The sequence below is a fragment of the Lygodium microphyllum genome, chromosome 18 (genome assembly GCF_053477565.2).
Source record: "Lygodium microphyllum isolate KBCC chromosome 18, Lygodium_microphyllum_v1.1.10, whole genome shotgun sequence".
NCBI classification, from domain to species: Eukaryota; Viridiplantae; Streptophyta; class Polypodiopsida; order Schizaeales; family Lygodiaceae; genus Lygodium; species Lygodium microphyllum.
The window spans coordinates 49,544,415-49,567,618 of record NC_141152.1 but is presented as its reverse complement, the minus strand read 5'-3'; the positions used below and the strand labels follow the sequence as shown (position 1 = coordinate 49,567,618).

The following is a 23,204-nucleotide window of genomic DNA, read 5'->3' as shown; positions in this document are numbered from 1 at the left end:
AGCTCGAGTTCCCTGCCAAAGCCTTATATAGTTCCTCGTTCTAAATCCCGCTGATGAATACAGTTGATACTGCTCTTTCAGTCGGCCGCTCTCCAGTAGGGATTCTCTTGAAGAGACTCCGCACATGGGTCACGTAATTACGAATATCCTCCTCTTTCTGCTTGATGTTCATCAAGCGTACTAGTAAATTATCGGAGTATCCGGGCTCAACAACTCTCTTAATGAAGAGATCCTTGAGGGCATCGAAGTTAGCTCGCTCTGCAGCATCTAAGCTTGTATACCACGTCCTACCCTTGTCGCCCAAGCAAAGCCCGAACGCTTGAGAGCGTTGAGTTAGATCGTTGAGGCCGTTGGCTTCGCAGACTTGCTCGAACTGCTCAACAAAGCTGTATGGATCGTCATGGGGTTGGTACTTATCAAGTTGCTTGGCAACAATAGGGATTTTAGACTGGCTCTTTGAGCCTTGGTTCGCTCCTAATCTTGCGAGTAGAGATGTCACTAGTACTGTAGCACTCTACTCTGCTGCCGTGTTATCGAGCAGCCGCTTCATGAGAAGCTCACTCAGCATTAAGTCTCCTTCTAGTTCTCTCTCATGGTCCGTTCGATTTCTGTCAGCCAGGTTCAGCACCCCCTGCACCTCTCGCAACTCCATGCTTTGTCTTTGGCTCCTAGCTTGTTGATCCCTATTGTATTCAGCCTTTGCGGGCAAGCTTTCTCTCCTCTTCTAGATCTGCGATGATAGCGTCTGTTGTCCTGCCACGGTGCTCATACCGGGCATGAGCGTCGTAACTGTTGACCAGCTGCTGCTGAATAACATCCGAAAAGACTCCTAAGTCGAATTCCTCGTTAGATCTGTGGTCTGAACTTTCTTCTGCCATTGTCGAGTTCTCATGCTCCACCAAGCTATCGATTAGGTTCAGTAGACTTGTCAAATCCACTTCGTCGGCACCCCTTGCTTGGTCCTACTTTTGCGTGTTGATGGTTTGTCTATGTCTTGGGTCCTCTCCTACTGGTGGGTTCCTTGAGTGGTTTATCTGGGTGAGTTCCTTCAGTTATTGAATACAATCCTCAATTTATGGCCACTCAATGTGTGTGTCTTTTTCTGTGCACTTATGCTCAATTAGGCGTTCAGTTTCCTTAAGTGTACTTCAAGTGCGGAAATTCAGGGTGAGTGCAACAACCAATTTCTAGGTGTCTTACGCACTCTCGCGTTGTTTCGGGCCCAATAGGCTTGTTGGTCAATTTTTGGCCTTCTTGGCAGGGTTTAGGGTTTCCCTAATATGTTGCCTCGTTCGTTTTTTGTCCAATCAGGCTTTACAACTCAGCGGTTTTCGTCTAGGTCTCTGGGTCTTCCAACTCCCTACCTCTAGCTGCTAAGCGGCTGCGCCCTACGATTTTGCCTATTCTGTGTGCCAGAATCAAGTTCTGAGCGTCCTAAGGGCTTTCGATAGTTTGCGCTGCTGAGTTCTAGCCGGGTCAGGTCAAATTTCTGAAAATTTGATAAAAATCTACACTCGGCCCAACTGGTCCGAATTGTAGGGTCCGAGTGGGTCACTCGGACGGGCCGAGGCGCATGGGTTGAGGGCCAAATTTGGGACTTGGACAGGGTGGGCTTAGACGGGCCAAGGGGCGGACTCGGACGAAGTCACTCGGACAGATTGGCTCGGACGGGCCGAGTGGTCAATTCGGACAAGGTCGCTCGAATGGGGGCCAAGGCAATTGGGCCGAGGCAATTGGGTTGAGGGAAGTGGGCCGAGGGTCGAGTTTGACACATGGCAGAGAGTCGAATTGGTCAACGGTCCGAATGGTAGACTCGGACGGGCCGAGTAGGTTTGGGCCGAGTGGGCCGATTAGGGTTTGGGCCAAGTGGGCCGAGCGAAATAGGGCCAAGGGCCGATTCTGGGACTCGGCCCAGAAGCGACAGTTCGGACGAGCCGAGCGCAACGCACGTCGACAACGCGAGTTTGATTTCAATCGTTCCTTGTGATTTACTCAATCATATCAGGTACAAACCTCCAAATCCTACCTAAGGGGGTAAGGGAAGGGATTCATATACCTGGATAGAGTGGTGAGCTCGTCATTGGTGCGATCGGATTGAATCGGGCAATAGCTCTCTCTCTCTCTCTCTCTCTCTCTCTCTCTCTCTCTCTCTCTCTCTCTCTCTCTCTCTCTCTCTCTCTCTCTCTCTCTCTCTCAAATGATCACAAATGAGCTCTCCCTTGGCCTCTTAGCTCTTATACCCCTTCCCGAGTATAGTGTTGGTGCCCCCAATCACTCACTTGCCGATCTTAGGTATCACAAGCGAGCTTTTTGCCATTTTTTGCACAATTTTTGCCCTGTTTTGCAACAGTAAACCCCACCCTTCTCCGATGCGATTTTCTAATCCTAACCTACTCTAAATGCAGCAAGAATCAAAAGCAAAACACTGAAATGATTTCTCCATGTTTCCCAATCATCAAACAAACAAAATAACCCAAAATACTTACTTGTTTTGAAGATCAAAACACCCAACTTCCTACCTATCTCAAGCTCCGTTTCGGGGATGAATCCCTTACTTCGATGCTCGATATGAGGCGCGCAAGTGCTCAAGCTTGAATCCATTGGTCCCCGCAACGGAACCAAAATGTGGGAGCTTTCGCTCTACCGCCAAGACCCACGGACTGCTTATTATTTCAAGCGTTTCAAGCGAGATCTAATGGCTATCTCTCACCTAGCCAACGCGCCGTCGATCCTACGAGTGTAGTGAGCTTACATTAATGCCGATATGAGTTGCCTCCTCTCTTACACGTCGGTAGCTCCACGATCCTAGATGCAAGCTAAAGCATCCTCAAGCCTCCTCCACCTCCAAGCTCCATCCTCCATAGCCGTGCACGCAAGAAGAGAGAAGAGAAGAGAAGAAGAGAAGAGGAGATGGTGAAGAGCTTCACCCTCTTGATCCCTCACTCTCACACACTCACTCCCTCACACTCTCACACTTCCTCTCTCAAGAGCACACACAAGCAAGAAGATGAGAAGGAGAGAAGAAGAAGAAGACTCTTGTTGCCACACACCAAAAGAATGAGCTCTTATTCACTTTTTGAACTTTATACATACAAACCCTAAAATCCCATGGGCACCCATCCCTTTTTTACATGATCGGCCATTGTGGCAAGGTCCTTTTTCCATTTCCCTCCTCTAGCCTTATGCCTCTATCCTACACCCATCTAATATTGTACAATTGGCACAGGAGGGAGCCTGGCACTCTTTTACAAGAGTTTTCTGAGTTTCTTGATGCGCCTTTTCATTTAAAGTTGCGATTTTGCCCCGGTTCATCTTTAGAGGCCGCCTGCGTGTCCTTGCTCTTTTTCCATCTTCCTTTTGCATTTTCCTTCATTTTTCCGCCATCTCGACTTGGGGTTAACATCAAGGCTATCATGCAAACATTCTAGACCTTCATAGATTTGTAATGTGATGGATTAATCAATGCAATATGTGTTTTCTCTAACTTGCTTGCCAAAACCATATAGTATAGCTCCCACTTCTTTAACTCCATCAATGCTACCAACACTTTGCGCAACAAACAAAAAGCAAGGCCAACTTCATTTTAAAATTTATCACAATAATACTCCACACTTATTGACACATGAGGGTGAGAGGAGCTTTGAGATCCTCCATATAAGCATAAATAGTTCATTTGGCTAGCTATCCCAATTCGAACCCTTTCCAACCACCATGAGGAAAAAGTAACAAAACCATTATCCCACTTCACCCTTTGAAATGTCTACATGCAATTCAATTTCTTACCCATGTGTGACTTGATTCTAAGAAAATATAATATTGCACTAATATATATAAGCGATAGATAAATAATATATATTCATATATCAAAAATTGCTTGTTGTATAACCACCAAACCCTAAGAACCTTGCAAGCACACAATACTTTCTCGTGCATATTTCTAATGCAATTTTGTAAAAGATTCATGTGGCTAACAAGTATTATCTCTCAAGAAATCCATGCAAACTAACAACTTATATTTTTCATTTTACTTAGACACCACTAGACATGTCAATCACTGCAAACAAGTCTCAAATTTGAACAAGAGAGACCATTGTGCACCATCAATATGAGCATAATAATTGGCATTTTTCCAAGCATTTAATCCCTTTGGATGTACAAACTATTGAATGTTAAAATGTGAAGCACCACTTGCCATGTATAATAAAAAATTCAATCTTGTTAGAGGATAACAAGACTGAACTATAATGGTAATTTGAATGGCAGACATCCCACACAATCTTTAAAGGCCTCCAAAATCTAATGTAGCATTCCTACTACTATCGTCTAATAAGAAAAAATCATGTTGACATATGTAAATCCTATCCAAATGGGGCCAAGCATTAGGAAGTCATTGAGAATGGTAAATACCACCAAAAATTGAAGATGCAACAAGGACCATATATCACGTTTCAAGCATAAAGCTACCAATGCATCCCACACTTAGTGCTTTCCATGCCATCCATCCAAAATAAGGCGACGTGGCATGAACCAAAAGTTCACCCATATGAAGGTCGTCCAAACCCAAACATGGACAAGACAAAGAAAGACATTTGTCATTAACCCATAATTGCCAATACTCATTGCATGATTTAAAGCATACAAAAACTATCCCAATTCCCTTCAAAGATAGTTTGCCACATCTTGTGCTACTTAATCTGGGAAGGAAATTCCTTAAAGACTCCAAAATGAAGTCAATGTTAGAATCGCAAGGAAAGTCTAAAATCTTTGTACTCTAGAATCGCAATCTTTGTACTCTAAAATCTCTTTAAATTTCAACATCAAAATGAAGTCAATGTTAGAATTGCAAGGAAAGTCTCCAAGCATATTCATTTAACTTTTCATTTTCCTACCTCAAAATTCTCCATTTCCATCATAAGTATTTGCAACTTGGCAACCATCTAGAGCCAACCCTATTAGGATATATATCTAGGTAAGAACAAAAAGCACCTCTACATTTCACAAGTTGACCTTGAGAATCTTTCACATGTCTAGACTAATGCACACAAAATAACATAGTTGTCCTGCCAAAAGACCCTATGCAGGATACTATCTTGATTGAAAACCCCTTGTTATTGTCTTAAATAAAAACCTTTTCCCTTTTAATTAAAATTTTTTGCTATATTTGGAGCCAAAGAGAGCATGTTATGCAAGATGTGAACCCTAAAGAGCATTTCTAAATACTACCATTCAAGGTGCTTCCCCTAACACATCATCATAACCTTATCCCAACCCTTCACGTGAAAGTGGCTAACTATCTAAACATAGGCACCATGAAAATCAACATGCTCATTTCTTCACTCATTATCCATGTTTAACATGTTATCTTTTGCTCCTAGGGAGTATCTTTCATGAGCACTTTATGCTATTGTGTTGAATCTCTTCATGAAGATAGATAAAATGTCCCACTTGGACACATCTAAAGAAATGACTAGCATACGTCTTGTCACTTAAATCTCAAGGTGATGGGCATGACGAAACCCCTACCTTTTGTTCAAACAAATGAGTGATGGAAGAGAGGTACAAACCTCTCTCTCTCTCTCTCTCTCTCTCTCTCTCTCTCTCTCTCTCTCTCTCTCTCTATCTATCTATCTATACCCCTACCTTTTGTTCAAGTAAATGAGTGATGAAAGAGAAGTACGTACCTATGTGTGTGTGTGTGTGTGTGTGTGTGTGTGTGTGTGTGTGTGTGTGTGTAGAGGTAGAGGTAGAGAGAGAGAGAGAGAGAGAGAGAGAGAGAGAGATCTAAAAAGCTATAACAAAACAACCTATATAAGAGTCTCTATGGTGGTTCATAATCTTATATGACTTGATATATATCATTTAGCTTGCTAGCTTTGACCATATTGACCTACAAGGTTGACAGTGGCTGTTAATACTTCTAGACAAAAAGGATTCAAGACTTCCATACGGTCCGCCTTTCTTTCGAGGACCTTCGAAATTTGCACTCCAATTTGCATGAAGTTGACCACTCAAACCATCGTAACTCTATTCAAATATTGTATCAATCATGAAAACCTTGGAAGGTTCCGTAGGTGCCTAAAACAACTTTCAATTAACCCCTAATCTAATTTCCATATGCCTTTGTTGTCATTTGACAAGTAGCAACCAGTATGACTATCTAATGTTCTTTTGCTCAAAAGCCATCTTTGTTGGCACATGATAGCAAATATTCAATATATTCAAAACCCATGCAACTTCGAAAAGCAAATCCAATCTACTTTTAACAAATCTAGAACTTGCTAACATGTGCAACATCCATAAAAGTCACATTGCCAATTATTTGAATGCATCATGCTTTTTTGGTCCATATCAAAACAAGTACAATTACAAGCCATAAGAATTGATTGTACAATTTCAAGTCAAAATGTAAGGACCAAGCTGTTAGCTTCAAATGATTTAATTTATGTCTAGTGTGAAAAATAAGCAAGAAAAACAATGTCCGAGATAAAATCACAATATAGAGCATTTTACACATAAAGCTGTCAATAGAAAGAGCATTCCACTCAAGAACAAAAAAAAAGACAATTGAACACATGTCAAGAAATCGACATCATCACCTCAACTTGAGTGCTTCCTTAAAGCACAATGCAAATCAAAGTAATAGTCAAATGTTCTATAAAGAAGTCCCCATTGATTTAAACCTTTGACAAATGTGGGATTGACATCCACTAAAATGTGTCGAAAGTAGAATTTATACCCGTGACTCTGTAGCAAGATGAATTCTACTCATTTGCACGAAATCTTCGTATTGCAGATTCACACATTCAGAGTGGCTTCATCAACATGTACTCGTTTAGATGCTCCTACAGATTCCCTCACTAAATTCCACCATGACATTAGAGCATCCGGTTCCAATGGATAACTCTGCTCCCTTCCATTTGAGTCAGCCTGAAGAAAAAAAAGTTCAAGAATTACTTCTGTCAGAAGGTGCCTTATGCCACAAGAAAACTTACTAAAGTGGATTGAATTTCCTCCGGCCTTTGCCATAGCTCAAAGCTCCTCATTAACTATATAAGCTTGCAAAATCAATCCCTATTCTTTACTGTACATATCAAGTACATAGTCACAACTGCTTGGCTTAGGGAGGATATTTGTACCACATCAAACATGCACTGCGGTAACAAATCTTGTGATTCCAGTATAATCTTTGACAAGCTTTACATCACAGAAAGGTGTTTCTGGCAGGCCCTTTAGAAACTCTGCAATGATATTGGCTTGCTCTCCGCCATTTGTCTGTGTTAATCACTAAAATAGTCACTGCAAAAGTTAAATGAACCAGTTCTATGCATTGCAACATGCATCAGGAAGCAATTCAAAATAATACCAGAAGATAAGGACAAAATCAACTTTCTCGATGCAAAAAACCAACCATTCAAGTGTTCATAAATCTATATGAAAACCCACAACTGATCAGAACACCCCGAATATGCTGATCACAAGGCAACAAAACATGAGAAAAAAGATCATCATTGTGCAAAAAGGTATACATTGGAAAATGTGTGTGGATATGCATGAGAGAGAGAGAGTGTGTGTGTGTGTGAGTGTGTGTGTGGATATGCATTTGTAACAGTGCACAAGAGAGCAGAGAAAGAACCTCAAGAATCAGGTGCCCATCACTACAAAGACTCCATGAAGCTCCCTCACAGATTTTGATTAAATCATCTATCCCCTGCTGCCCACCGTCAAGTGCTTTTCTTGGTTCATACCTTCCTACCTCTGCTTGTAGAGAATTGACTTGATGGGAGGGTATGTATGGAGGATTGCTTGCGATTCCTGCCAACTTTCTTTTCTTGTCCTCTAGGACTGAAAACCATGATCCACATAAAATTTCCACTTTGTCCTGTCATTCATAAGCTCTCTCTCTCTCTCTCTCTCTCTCTCTCTCTCTCTCTCTCTCTCTCTCTCTCTCCACACACACACACACAGATGCATGCATGCACACACAGCCAGTAATACTAACCAACCAACTCGAAAACACCATCTTTTCACCCCAACTGCTTCTACTGAAGAAAGGTACCAAAGAAATAGTTGCTAAATCCTAGCCAGAAATGATAATGTTCAATCCAGAATCAATAAATAAATGCATTCCTTGTCAACCAAATGCATCATTAGCCCCACCATCAAGATAATGAAAGAGGATCTGATCCTCCACCTATAGAACCACTAAGTTTCAAACCTGATTTCAATAAATAAATACATTCCTTGTCAACCCAATGCATAATCAGCCCCATCATCAAGATAACAAAAGAGGATATGATTCTTACCTCAAGTGGACCTCTACAAATTCTTGCAAATATAGGACCATTAAGCTTCAAATACTGCTGCATTGTGGGCCATGAAACTGTAGAAAGATGCGAGCCGCTGGACAAGACTTGACTGGAGCAAATTGGTCACCACATAATGTGCAAAACAGATACAGCACATGACACATACCCCTTTACTCATAACAGAAGACAAAGAGAACCTGCCCCCATTAGTGCTGTTATGATCCTTGAGGTTGTCCACTCTTGGAAAGGCAGAAAGGTTACGGCTATAGGCGAGCTTATGCAAGGTCTATTACCTGAATTTCACTCTCAATGACAGCACTTTGACATTGCATCTACCCAATGGACCCACTTGACTAACTACTATGTGCCTCCTGATAGAACTCCCAAATCGACCTAGACCATGAGCTCCAAGAGTTCAAGATTTCTGACCAAGATAACTTAAAAGGTAAAAATGGCCAAATATCAGTGATTACTTGTCAAGTTTGCAACCACCAGAATCCAGACCTCCAGAGTCTGATGATGACTAAGTTGCTTTGTCCCTGAATAGCTGAATAGCATGCCACCAAAGTATTTCAAATTCATGTGACAAGTTATTTCACAATCTCAATTGCCAAATTCTTATGAGTTTGAGTGCCACTTACTGCGTTTGGCGCAACTATTTGATCAAGTTCAAAGGAAATTCCCTCTGCCATCTTTAGAGGGGTTCTTCTTTTCTCCCCCAAAATAGGAACCACGAGAAAGGCAAGAACAACCCTCAATCAAAAAGACTTGTGAAGAACAAAGAAATTCCTAGTCAAGCCTTGAATGGGATGGTTTGGCAAAATGTATCCGAGAACCAGTGTTGACGACATTGCCAAAAGGCCAGCCATTTCAATGCTGAGTGTTCCTCTAAGACCAAGGGCACCAAGCCTGAAAAACCCCCTACTCAAACCTTCACCTCACCTTGTTACATACATCCTTCGACATCCGGATAGACGTTAGTAGCATTCCTCACAATGGTCATGATTCATGAAGTGACTTAGTGTGAATGCACTAAGGGCACTTCAAGGTTGTGGTAGCTAAGTTCTATTTATAGGACTCAAGGCCCTATTGTACACATCATTGTGTGATAACCACTCTTTGACTCTTGGCATGTAGACCAATGTATTCATGCACCGGGATGGTGTGGCCTGGTTGTACGGGACACCAACTCTTCAAACGTGGTCATGATCCAAAGTGCAACTACCTCCTAGGCTCAATTGTGAGCCCATATGGCTCTATGGCTAGGGGGGTCTAATCCCCATATATAGATTGGTGGATATAGCTTGTGTCGTGTCTCATGTGCACGTTGGATCCTAGGAGGATATTTCACACATGCTATAAGTAAACCCCCTTAGTAGAGGCAAAGTGGTATCCAACCTCCAACGCATTCACACTTGAATGGGTGGCAAGGCCAATTCAAATTTTGTTGAGATAGCAAGCTTAGTACGTGCAAATATTGATGATGGACTGCCTAGTTACATGGGTTCACACATCTACACTTAGCACGTCAATGGCTATTATGAACCTCACATAACCACTGACTCATCACTAGTTTGCAAAAGTCCCAAATTTCTCGGGTGCTAATGTGCACCAATGCTATTAAATTTGGCTCAACTAAGCAAAACAGCATCAAATATGGAAAAAACCCCAAATTTTCCAACATAAAAATGCACAAATCTGGGAGCTGTGCTAATGCGTGTGAATCCCTGTTAGTGAGAAGGGGAATAGACTACAGGAATTAATTTTATTTTAAAAAAATGTGACGACAAAGAGCTGTCAAAGTGGCACCCGTTGACCTACAGATGTGCTTGTTCAATCATGTCGTCGCTGGCATGTCGCACGTGACCTGTCCTATTGCTTGCCATTACACTCGACCTATCACCTACCGTTGCAGCTAGTCTCCGTGCCTGTTGAGTGAGATACAAAAATGAAGTGAGATACAAAAATGAGCAAGAGTAGTGCTGAGAGTGAGAGTGAGAGTGAGAGAATCCCAAGGTGAGCATATTAGTTGAGTGACGGTACACAAAGAATAAAATGTATTTATATATTAGGGTGCAAATCAACGGGGTTCACACCCGTAAGTTTATACACACAAAGGGACTTTACACCCAACATAGCCCACTTTCCTCTATGTTGTACATGATCTATATTTTGTATATATAGTATTGTGTGAGAAAGAAGAAAAAGAAATCAACAAGAAAACGTTTTGGCTCCCATCTCTCTTTTTGTATTCTTGACTCAACTTCTCCTTGCATGTATTGCATGTATTCTACGTAGCAGTTCAAGTAAAGTCCCCCACCACACAATTCGTGCGGTATCAAAGCTACCACTGATAGAGGCTAGTTTTGAAGATTGAATCACGACAAAATGGTGATAAAAACGAGTGCATATTTGTAATGTAGCATATGATAAATGTTGTAACAAGAAAGGAGACAACCAATGATGTATTGTATGTTGATTCGAGTGCATCTTATCATATGACTGGCCATATTGAATGGTTTGAAGAGATGTATGATTTACAAAGTCTAAGTTATATAGAGACAAGTGATGATTCATGCCATCGAATTTCACTCATTGGAAAAGTTCCCTTGTCCTTGCATGATGGTCAAACAAAGTGTTTGTTAAATGTATTACATATACCATCCATCATTAAGAATTTGGTATCTATTGGTGAGATGGTAAAGCAAGGGCTATAGGTTGGATTTTAATGCAAAGGGCTATTTTATTGAAGATTTTAACAGCTAATCAACGATGAAGAAAGCTTGATTTTCCCTCTTTCTACTCACATCTTTAAAAAAAATCTCTTGTTTTTATTGCATAGTAAGTAATGCATAAATCTTGTGAGAGTAAAAATTACTCCTCCTCACTCTTTTGTTGATTGTAACTGACTACAGGACTTGGGTTGAGCGAAAATAAATTCCTAGAGGGGGGGAAGAGGAAAGAGGAATATCTTCAACCCTCCATCTTATCTCCATTACCTTTACATTTCCATGGTTGTAAATTGTCCTATTCAACTTTAAGTATTTGTTCTCTACATTTGTTGAAATATTAAATTGAAAAAAAAATGAATATTATAATTGTCAAGCATGCTACGTTGGTTGGGGCATTTACATGCAAGCAACTCTTTGACAACCTCCAACGGTTACGCTGATCACCAATGGTTGGAAATTTGCAGCAACAACTCTCTCTCCTCCTCTCCTAATCTCCACCATGTTGAAATGGGACTCCAACATCCTCTAATAGCCCTTCCCTCACTTGCATAGGCAAGTTTTGCCAAGTAACAACCTTGTAAATGCATTTTTCAGTAATTTTCAGCCAATTAGATTAATTTTCAAAATTAACTATTTGTCAAGAATTATATCAAATTTGGCTATACTAACTAACAATTAAATTGGCTAAGTCAATTTGTCATCCAAGTATTCCTAAGCATTCATTATCTGTTGAACTAGCATTAATTGAATTAACGCTTGGTTTAATGTCACCACTAACATTAATGACTAATAAATTTATCTACACCAAAATTTGTCACCAAATACCACCTAGTACCTGTCAAGTACAACTTATTACAGCTTTTGCCTTTGATATCCACTAACATCTCACGATCCTTGGCCCGTCGCCGTGAAATAACTAACTTGCACATCACATGTACACCTCACATTTACACATTTAATTAACACTTAATCGAATGCTAAGCAAAGCATCAAAATTTTACATCCTTGTGACAAACCTTCCCCTAGAAATCCTTGCACTCGCCCTCAATTGCACTACAATTTGTCAAAAGTATCCATTGTCACTATGGACATACACGCCAACATCATAATCAAATATCATGTGCGCCTATTGCTTAACCATGCTCGTGTCAGAAGTGGTGCAGCAATGGAAGCATAAACATTTGCTGGAATAAACTATTGAACACAAGGCAAAAGAAAAGAAAGAGAGAACACAATACAAATGAGAACTCAGATGTATGCTCGGGAAATGGAATCCATATACCAAGACATGAGACAGTACACATACAATGTGAGTCACTGGCTGTGGAGGCACTGGCACCTGCTCCCTCTCCCCAAAAACTATCAAGTGATGAATGAGATGGTGGAGGAGGGAGCCAAACAATATATAGGACAAATTAATGCCTAAAATATGACTGGTCGGCCAGCATCAAATGCTGGCCAACTGGTTGCAAATAATGTCAATCCACAATAAACAATGGCAAATAAAATGCCTAAAATGTCTCTATGCCCAGCCTGTTGAACCACAAGTCCAGACTCAACCATGAGTTGACTAATCTGCTAACAGCTCGTGCCCTTTGCATGTCTAAAATTCTAATTACTTGAACCAGTTACGATTCACACACAACTCATTATTACTGTCAGAACCATATGGGTCCATCCACATGCCAAATCCCAACACTACTCTAACCACCAAAGCAAAGAGGTGCAAAGGCCAAGCATACACAATGCCTTGTTACAATGATGTACCATATCATAGTCATGTAAAGCATACATCAACTACAAACCGCATGTAACTTATACAATTGTACTTCTCTTGTATCACCTGCAAATATACATTGCATGCCATCCATATATCCCATACATGCCTTGTAAATATGCATCACATTCAAATGTACATTCCATGTATTCCGTACATATTAGTAACCTTGCAAATGTATAGTTTTAAAGCCTAAGTGGAAATCATACACATTTCCTCTTTATCCCTTTGCTGTCACAAAATGCCTGAAAGGCCTTGGACACATATTCCCCACCATTATCAAAGCAAAGACACTTAAGTATCTTATCAGTTTGATTTTCAACCAATGTCAAGAATTTTTTAAACTTGTCAAGTACTTCATCCTTGCTACGAATAGAATAAACCCATACCTTTCGTGTAGCATCATCGACAAAGGTGACAAAATATTTCTTTCCCCCTAAAGATAATCTTGGCACCTGACATACATCTGAATGTACTAACTCTAGAGGAGAAGTTTTCAACGAAATAGATTTTTTATGAGACGTCTGTGCATGTTTACTATAAATACAATGATCACAATGCTCAAAATCAGCATAACGAAGACAAGGCAAGTAACCCAAACGAGAAAGCACTTTCATTCCTATTTGACTCATGTGTCCCAACCGGCCATGCCACAAAGAAATGCTTGGCTGCTAGGTCACAGCAACAACATCACACTAGATACATGGAGAGGATACAAGGTATCACTTTTACAACCTCTAGCAATCACTCTAGATCCCTTACAGATCTTCCATTTTCCATCACCAAAGGTGGTATGAAAACCATCATCATCTAGCTGCCCTGTGCTAATCAAGCTCTTCTTGAACTGAGGTACATGCCGGATATGCTGAAGTGTGAAAACAAAGCCATGCTGAAATTGCAACTGCACACTGCCAATACCTCCAATGTCACATGCATAGTTGTCCCCAAGATGGACAACACCATGTCGATCCCCTCTATAGGCAGAGGACCAGTCTCGATGAGGGGTGACATTGAAGAAAGCACCTGAATCGAGAATCTAGGTATGCATGTCCTCATCTGTACTTGCAAGTAAAACATATGCACCAAAGTGTGAAGAGACCAAAAGTACATCATTCCCACTGTCCTCACTGTCATGAGTGACTACATTCACCTCTTCAATTTTGACACTGCTCTTCTTGGGTTGACCTTCTTTCTTCTCTTCCTTGCTATCATCTGTCTTCTTGCCCTTTCCTTTCTCTTTCTTCCATTTGTAGCAATCATGTTTAAAGTGACTCTTCTTGCTACAATGATGGCATTCAACATCTTTGCCACGTGATTTACTACATCCCTTGCTATCAAATTTACCTTTTTGTTGTAATCTATCCCTAGTATGCAAAGCACTAGAAAACTTACTGGATGCATTGTTCTGTCGATTCATTTCTTCCATGAGTAGAGCACTCTCTACATCAGCATACAAAAGAATCGCATTGGAATTGCTCATAGCAATTCTGAATGTATCCCAACTCTCTGGAAAAGTGCAAAGCAAAAACGTAGCCCTGAATTCTTCATCAATCAAGAACTTCAAGGCAACCAGCTGGCTGAAATTAGAATTAAACTCACTCAAGTGAGTAGACATTGCTGTACCCTCCTTCCTACGTAAATCCATAAGCTTTTTCAGCCAATAAACTTTTCTTGCAGCACTCTTCTGTGCATACAATTCTTCCAATCTAGTCCATATGGCATATACAGAATCCAAACCTTCAATGTTAAACAACAAGGCATCAAAAATCGATAGCTTGATGGTTGAGCATGCAAGCTCATTTAACTCATCCCAATCTTCCTATTCCATGTCCGTGGGCTTTGCCCCTTTGGTTTTAATCCGGCTTTGTCTGCTTCTTTTGCAACAGGATATTGTAGCACTGTTTTTGCCAAACTGCAAAGTTATGTGCTCCTTCAAGCTTCTTTATGTGAATGAGATTACTGCTGTCACTACTGCCAACCATGATTTTCAACCCAAATGTGACCAAAAAATCAGCAAATGCAAGCCCAAACTGTCACCCAGGTAACCAAGGTACAAACAAGTACCAACCAACAATAAATAACCACGTAGAAGCAAAGATTTCAGATCTGTAAATAAATTTTCAGAAGCACCAAACCATGTACTATAGCATTCCACAACTAGTTACAGCTGGTCCAAGGGCATATACATCACATTACATGAGAAATCCCGAATTTTAGCTGCAATTTCTGTTGTACATGTATCCACGGGCATAAAATTTGACACACGGTCAAAAGCCTCAAAATTTTTGTGCTCAAAGCATCAACCACACATCTGCATTTTCTCTGTCATGCATAGAACAGGCCAATTTTGTCAAAATAGAGCAATTTCAGCAAAACCCCCAAATTTTCCAAGTGTTGGATGTCCAAATTACATGGAATTGAACCTACATGTACATAAAATGACCAAATGGTGCACAAACTTTGCCCGAACTGCAAAAGCCCCAAATTGCACAGGGTCCAATGTGCATCAATGTCCAGAAATTTGGTAAATTTCAGCCCAATTTGTGCATGTACATGAAAAAACCCCAAATGTCGGAGGCAAAATGTCACAAATTCCTACAATTTTTGAGACAAATTGTCTTGTCCTACATCACCATCCCCAAATCCGAGAAAAGCCCCAAATTTTCGGGCTTGGATTGCACGAAAATCTGAAGTTGTGCCTCCACGCGTGAACCCTCGGTACGGGAACTTCAAGAAGAAGGAATTTTGGAAAAAAGAAAATGTTGAACGACGGGTCCGTTGACCCACTGTGCAGGTTGCCGCGCCTGGTACCTACTGTCCCATCACGTGTCGACGGTCCGTGGTCGCCGCCTGGTGATTCGTCAGCGCCACCGTCTCGTCAATTGCAGCCGACTACCTCGTCACGCTTGTAGATAGCCCCATCACACTTCTTGCACATGTCAAATGCCTTGCACGTGCCGTCCATCAGCTCACCTCCAATCCTGTTGCAGAAACAAGTGCCTCCTGATTCACGCCTACAGCTCCTGCCAATCACCTGTCCGACTGGCAACACATCAACTGCATGATGACTGACTGCCTCGCGCCTGCTTGTCAAGTCAGAAAACGACCTCACAACCTGCTCGCCTGTGACAACTCCTGCTCGAACTCCAAGAAGTACGAGCCTCAACCGCAGCTCTAATACCAATTTGTAGAGACGGGGAGGCACGAAGATCGAGACAGTCGGTGTTCCTTGCATGCAGAGAGACAGAGAGAGTGAGAGAGAGCAAAGTATAGAGAGTGTGCACGATTTGTGGGTACAATGACGAGTGTACCACTTTAGGTTTTTAGATAGATATATATGTGTAAGTACAACAGCTAAGGGTGTGTTCACACCCGAGCACATTAAAAGGCACGAGGGCCTTTATTCCCAACATAATTATGGGCAAGGTCATAAGGGCTGAAATTTCAAAATTATTTAATTTGAAGAATTAATTTAATAGCTAGATAATGCTAAAAAATGGGTTTAGAAGGCTGCTACTTGGCAAAAATGCCCATGCAAACTAAAAAAACGTTTTTGGGGGTTAAGTCTCAACCATTCATTGAGTTTTCAGCTAGTGGGAAAGAGAGAGAAGGCTGTTGATCAGAATTTGCTGCTGTGGAGACATTTGAGAGGCTGCCAACTGCTGCAAGAGACCCTGGTGATATATGGAACAGCATTTATGGTGCCTACAGATGCAGGCGACAGCATTTAATGCAGGTGATAGCAGCTGGACACTTTCCCTAGCAGTAGGCAACAGCAATCTCGGCTGATCAAAGCAGGCAGCAGTCAATTTCAGCCATTTCCCACATGGAAATCAAAAATTTCTCTCTTCTCTAGGTTTCTCTCAGCTTCTCTTATCAATTCGCAAGAGATCTCAATCAAATTTGGTGGACAACAAAGGTACTTCTACTAATAACCCTAGATTTCTATAGAAATTAGGGTTTAGCAACCACCTCAGGACCCATGCCGATAGGAGAAGGCATCATACACTGAAATCAGCACCTGAAATTTGTGAATTGACAAGGATTTCAGATGCCTAGCCATCCATTGTGAATTTGGGACAGCGTGTGGCCAATTAGGGTCCAATTACAGCAAGTCTTGGGTGAAATCAAGGGGCAAATTGCCCAATTTGTTTGTTGATTGTTGGTCCAGCAAAGGGCTTTTGGATTAGTCAAGGAGATTGTGGAATCTCAACTTGTAATCAATCCATTAGCAATTGAAGTTAAAGAAATACTGGAAGGGGCACCAATTTTGGGGCCAACACGGTGTCCAATGTCCAAGATTATTAAGGTAAAGTGTACATTTCAATTTATGTTTATTTACTAATTGCTATAATTAAGTGTTTAATCAAGGAATTACCATTCCCTCCGAGAAGGAAGGCTAGTTTCAAGAAGTTTCAGAATTATTCACCCATAATGCTAAGTGGACGGAAGAGGATGACTTGGCAGATCATCCTCAATTGTTACACCTTTATCTCGAGGCTTTTCAGTTAGAACCAACTTTGAATCGGGCTCAATCAAGTTTAGTAGAGTAGGGGTCTAAGGCATTGCTTGATGCTTAAGGGGAAGGTAGTACTTCCACTTCTCCAATGATGGACAACTCTCGTGTGTAGTGGATCTCAGATGTTCAACGTGCATCCAAGGTACTGTATTGACAATATGTCTACCATGAGGTCACTATTCAATGTACTAGTCACTACAATTTGGTATGCGAATTGGTATGCTTTTGCTACAACTCTGATTCTATAAATTTGCAAAGATTGATAATCAATTGCTGGTTTTCAATGGTTGATCATCAATCATTAGTGGTATTTGGCTAGTTTTGTGTACAACAATGTGTTTAATAAATGTCATTGCAAGTTCAGCCATGGTTTATACTTAGTTTCAGCTTTGATATGGTTGTTTGGCTAGAACATTTAAGATATGCTATGGAGAAATGCATTTTACAGGTTTTTGATAGCAATTTTGGATTCTTCATGAGTCTTGCATTTTATTTTGCTGATTGGAAAATTTCAGCAAGTGTTTGGCATTAGCATGGTTAAGCAATAATGGCCAATGTTGTTTTCACTACTATGATACCTTTTGAATAATTCATGTGCAATATGTTTTGCTTTGGCACATTGCAATGCAATCGAGGACGATTACAAGGATTTCAAGGAGAATTCTATCATGAGGACGTGAAAATTCAATGCCTTGCTTATCATTTGATTAGAGATTTAATCAAATGTGCAACTGTGATTTGCACAAATGAGGTGTAGATTAGTTATTTCACAATGTGGGACCTAGGATCTCAAGATATCAATTATCGGTGCCAAATGCAAAAGTTGTAATAAGTTATGGCTAATAGGTACTAGGTGGTACCCCATGTTAAATTTTAGCCTAGACCAATTTATTGGCCATTAATGTCAATGGATGACATTAAAGACTAAGCATTAATTATTTAATTAATGCCGGTCTAGGGACTAATAACTGTCTACAGACACTTGGGAGATAAATTGGCTCATCCAATTTTATTATTGGTTGGTGAAATTATTTTTATGAAGCAAGAAATAATTATTAAATTAATTTTCGAAATTAATATTCTGAGATTTTATTTAATGAGCTGGATAATGCTCGAAAATTGGATTAGAAGGCTACCACTTGGCAAAACTTCCCATGCAAACTAGGTGCCATTCAGAAACTTGTGGAGATTGAAGAGAGAAAAGAGAGTGTTGTTACTTTAGTTACCAACTGTTCCCAACCATTTTCAGCCATTAGCAAGAGCTCTACATGAACACGACAGAATCTCGACAAAGGGCAACAACAGGTGAGATCAATGCAAATTGGGTGCCATTCAGAGGCTTATGGAGGCTGAACAGAGAAAAGAGAGTGTTGTTGCTTTAGTTGCCAGCTATTCCTAGCCATTGCCAGCCATCAATGAGAGCTCTATAAGCAAGCGACAAAATCTCAACAAAGGGCAATAGCAAGTGAGATCGGCCAAGACAGCCATCTGGAGCCTTCAAGCTGCTCGGTGCCAGCATTTATTGTTGTTTTACAGTCAACAACAACCGGTTGAAGTACTTTCTCACCATAGAAATCAGAATTTTCTCTCTTTTCAGCTTCCTTTCTCATCTACTAATAATCCCTCAACAGTTCTTAGCGATTTCCAGCTTGGGGTGAAGGGCAATTGCAAAAATCGTTGCTGAAACCCTAATTTACAATAGAAATTAAGGTTTGACAGCCACCTCAAGGAACGCACTCAAAATTAAGGACCTGGTACTTGAATTCCAATAGCTAAAATTAAAGGATTTCAAGGAGATTCAAGAGAACAACCAACCAATATTGAATTTGGAGCTAAATTTGTTTCTCAAGGAGCCAGGTTAAGGCCAAACCCCAAGCAAACCAAGGGGCAAATTGGATCGAAGGCTTGCTGGTCATTTATGACCGCAAAAGGCACTTGGATTAGCCCAGGAGATTAGAGAATCTCAATTGTACTACATCCATTTGCAATTACACATAAAGAAATATCGTGAGGAGCACCAGTTTTGGGCCAAGAGGCTGTCCATAGATTAAAGTGATGAAGTATGCATTTCTTTACATGCTATAATTTTTTATCACTCGAGTTATTACTACCCTCTCCGAGGAGGAAGGCTAGTTTCATGCACCTCTTAAAAATTAATTATATCTACTAGGTGGAGAAAAGTGTTTTAAACATCAAACATACTCTGACATTCATATCGCACGACCCCTCCCCAAAACACCTCCCCCTTTTCACATGCATGCTGGAGAGCAAGTCACTACAGAAATGGACAGGACAGCGACAGGCATGCAGCAATTTTTGCTAGCATTCCCACATTGGTAGACTCAAATGGCTGTTTTTCAGCAGTCCATATCCCTCAGAGTTACAATGCAGTGTCTATAAGTCTGCACCATTTGCGTTTCCAGTGTTTCAGCAGTATACACCCCTGCCACTCATGATGCAACGTTTGCATCCCTGCAACCCTGCAACCCTTGCATTTTCAATCAGGTCAGTCCCAGAAGGGCTGTGTTTCTTATGTCCCCGACTTCCTCAAGCCAAGTGCCTATCCTGCATTCCTTCCAGCTCTGAATGTTAACCTAATCCTAGGCTTATCAGCCAGCACTTTCATCCTACGACACACATGGTGTTAATTCTATGAGAGATTCACCAACTTCAGCAGTAGTTAGCCTAGACTCAAGAGAGAATATCCATTTGCACAAGTTACCTGCTTCTCTAATAAGACCTGTGTGCAACATCGGAAATGATACAAGCTTGCCATCAGTGGAAGTTGGTGAGCACAAGGTTGTGAACGTCTGTGTACCTTAGGAGCAATTAAGTTCAGTAATTCTACACGTACTGCCACATGCTCTATGTTGAAGTACACAGACTTTCTGATTTTTCTGTTTTTTTAAGAAACCACTTTTGCTCCATGTAATTGAATGTTTTGCTAACCATTTTCATGTGTCTAGATAAACATGACATGGAAATAAACAATTTATGTGGCATGTACTCTGTAGTATGTGTTCACAAAGGTTCCCAAAACTTCTCTGACTAATTAGGTATTCCCACAATTTCTTTGTGACTGACCTCATAACTAGTTATGCATTGCCAAAGATCGCTAGTTATCCAGAATTCTTTAAATTGTTACACATGTCTAAAAGATACATAACACATCCCTAAAAGATAATTCCAAAAAATCCTGACTATCCTATTTTCTAAGATCAATAGCTTGACACATTAATTTATGATGCTCCATTCCAAATCTGACTCCCAATGATATGAATACCAAACAAAACACCATCGTGGCAAGCCAAATAATTACCTGTAGACCGTACCTCTGAACATTGTGTTGTGAAATGTACACTGCATCTTCACTGATATCCACAGCTACAACCAAACCTGCAGGGTCCAACAGGCAGGCAAGTCCTATTGCAATAGCTCCACTTCCGGTCCCTAAATCGGCCCATATGCCCTTGCGAAGGGTGGGACTTGCTTTCATTGCCTCTTCTGCAAGGTCTATCATTTGCTCTGTCTCTGGCCTTGGAATAAGCACCCCCTCTCTCACACAAAGCACGTAATCTCGCCAATGTGCACACCCCACCACATATTGGAATGGCCTCCTGAGCTTCACCCTCTGTGCCCAGAGTGAGGAGAGCTCTTCTAAGGGAGCTCTCAAGAGGACTTGATTTGCAGAGAAACTAGAGGTTGAGGATGTGTCGGCATTGCTTTTGATGTTCTTCCAGTCCCATAATGCTGCTCTGTTTGTGGGAGAAACGCAACCCTTTACGGCGTCTTCGAGCAACCACTCGAGCTCCCGAAGCAACTCATCTGCATCGGGGCCTCCATCGGCATCACGATACTGGCTCCCAACAGATGAAGCCATATCTTGAGCCCATCTTCTCCAGTGCAGCAATTCACAAACTGTGGCTTGATAGGACACCGGCTTCTCGAAGAGAGGGGTGAGATCGGCAGGCACGACCGTATTCCTCTTTATGGCTCCGGCAATGCTGCAGAACGCTGGTTTGGAACCGTGTGAAAGGCAATGGCGGTATCCCTCTTTGCAACTGCTGAAGAAGGCGAGGGTTGTGCACGAGAGGAAATGGGACCTGGACAGCAGGGAGAGGTGGCTGAAGGCTGCAGGAAGAGACAGAGACCTCCCAAAGACCATGGCTCGCCGCTGTGAGTTCCGTTCATTGAAGGAAGTTGAAGAATGTGCTCCTGTGTTCGACGATGGACACGTAGAATGGTTGGAACCATGACACACATGGACTCGTACAAGTCCTGGAGACTGCACCAGAATTCTGCTAAAGACGGGATCTTTTAATCTTACCCGGCTCTAATGGGGGGAAGATAACCCCCCTCCCCACACATGCAACGTCGTACCCTAAGGGATAAGAATGAGTGGATTTAACATAGCATTGTGCAAACCCCACTAAACCTTGCAAAAAATGACTCCTATTAATTGATCGCCTCTACTGGTGCAATCATCTAGGACGCGCTCGCCAATCGCAAGGAAGTTTGTACCTTTGCCAAACTTTAATGCACAAAATTTATCGTTCCCTTCTCCATAGTGCGACCTTGAGGAAGTGGAGTGGCATCTCCGGGTTTTGTTCACATTGTAAGGGTTGGTGTGACCTAGCTCTTAACACATCGATTCAGACCCGAGGGACTAACATGGCCAATCAAACTTTAAAACATAGAGTTATTGGTTCACACACAATGTGGATGGTGTTTCTTGCCATGTTAGAGCCAACTTTAACATCATTCCCTCATTTGGCCAACCCAAATCAAAAGGCTTTTGGATATGGAGTTTTGGCACCACATCTTGTGCTTATTGGCACTTTAACTTCTTAACTCTACAACAACATCATTAAGACCACCTTTGGAATTCATGAAGGCTATATATCTGTACTTGTTCAAAATGACATCAACATGAGAGTTGGCTTTTTTGTGATCTTCGATTTTCACCTACAAGTGCGTGCGTGCGTGCGTGCGTGCGTGCGTGCGTGCGTGCGTGCGTGTGTGTGTGTGTGTGTGTGTGTGTGTGTGTGTGTGTGTGTGAAACTTTCGTAGACAATCTACATATTTCTTCAATTAAACTAAAGTTTTAGTAGGGATCATGGGCTATATGTTGCCTATTGGTAATAAGTCTACATAATTCTTCAACTAATGTAATATTTGCACTATGATCTAAATTTTTGAATTCAATTTTGATGTGTAGAAGCTAGATCCCACTTTGATAGTAATCAATTATTTTATTTTCGAATTTGATTGATGCACAACTCAATTTTAACTTTGTAGTTCAAACTTTTAACTTTCTTAACAATTACAATTGCAATAACTGAGAATGTATTAACGGATCAATTCTACACTCAAAACTAAAGGTATTAATGGATCAATCCTGCACTCAATAGTTTTTCATCTTTATATACATGAAACTCAATTTTGATTATTGCAAATGTTTGTTACATCCTTCAAAAACTTTGTAGAAAACATGCAAAGGAGGATTAAACAAAAAGAAGAAGGCAAGTACTTGAAGTTTTGTTTTTCTATCTAGACAATCAAATTGTGATATCCCAACTTTAATTTCAAATCTTCTCGACTTCTCGCAAAATAGACTTGAAGAACTCTAAATCATTAAATAGAGAAGATCTCGAGCAGAATGACCCAAGGATCATAACCCGACATTTTCCCAAATTAACAAGGATTGTAGCCATCACTCACGGAAGTTATTGCATGAACAAGAGTTGTGAGCCATAAGTCGAAGTTGACCAAACACGTTTTAAACTTGGCAAGTCAGGTAAGTCACAAAAGCTTTAAGCTTTAAAGCTTAATGATTTATGAACAAAAAGAAGAAGATTAAGAGGAAGACG

General features: G+C 41.0%; 1 protein-coding gene across 5 annotated transcripts; it reads right to left on the bottom strand.

Moving 5' to 3' along the window:
- Positions 1-6,575: 6,575 nt before the first annotated feature.
- On the bottom strand, positions 6,576-21,691 carry LOC148020864 (RNA methyltransferase family protein). Of its 5 annotated transcripts, XM_087698654.1 has the most exons (4): positions 20,654-21,674; positions 7,634-7,879; positions 7,137-7,272; positions 6,576-6,927 (listed from the first exon to the last, which is right to left on the bottom strand). In XM_087698654.1, the coding sequence occupies exons 1-3, from the start codon at positions 21,497-21,499 to the stop codon at positions 7,141-7,143; spliced, it is 1,224 nt and encodes a 407-aa protein (XP_087554780.1). In that variant the 5' UTR covers positions 21,500-21,674; the 3' UTR covers positions 6,576-6,927; positions 7,137-7,140. The 5 variants fall into 5 exon arrangements, 3 of the variants coding, with proteins under 3 accessions (XP_087554780.1, XP_087554781.1, XP_087554782.1); XR_015694642.1 differs by lacking the exon at positions 7,634-7,879 and having other exon boundaries at positions 20,667-21,685; XM_087698655.1 differs by lacking the exon at positions 7,634-7,879 and having other exon boundaries at positions 20,654-21,677.
- Between the last annotated feature and the right edge of the window lie 1,513 nt (positions 21,692-23,204).

Bases quoted from the DNA above. Each gene is read 5' to 3' on its own strand.
- LOC148020864 (XM_087698654.1), bottom strand. From the start codon at position 21,499: ATGGTCTTTGGGAGGTCTCTGTCTCTTCCTGCAGCCTTCAGCCACCTC. The intron at 7,880-20,653 runs GTAATTATTTGG...TATGAATGACAG, and splicing joins TTCAGAGGTACGGTCTACAG to GACAAAGTGGAAATTTTATG. The intron at 7,273-7,633 runs GTTCTTTCTCTG...TGATTAACACAG, and splicing joins ATGGGCACCTGATTCTTGAG to ACAAATGGCGGAGAGCAAGC.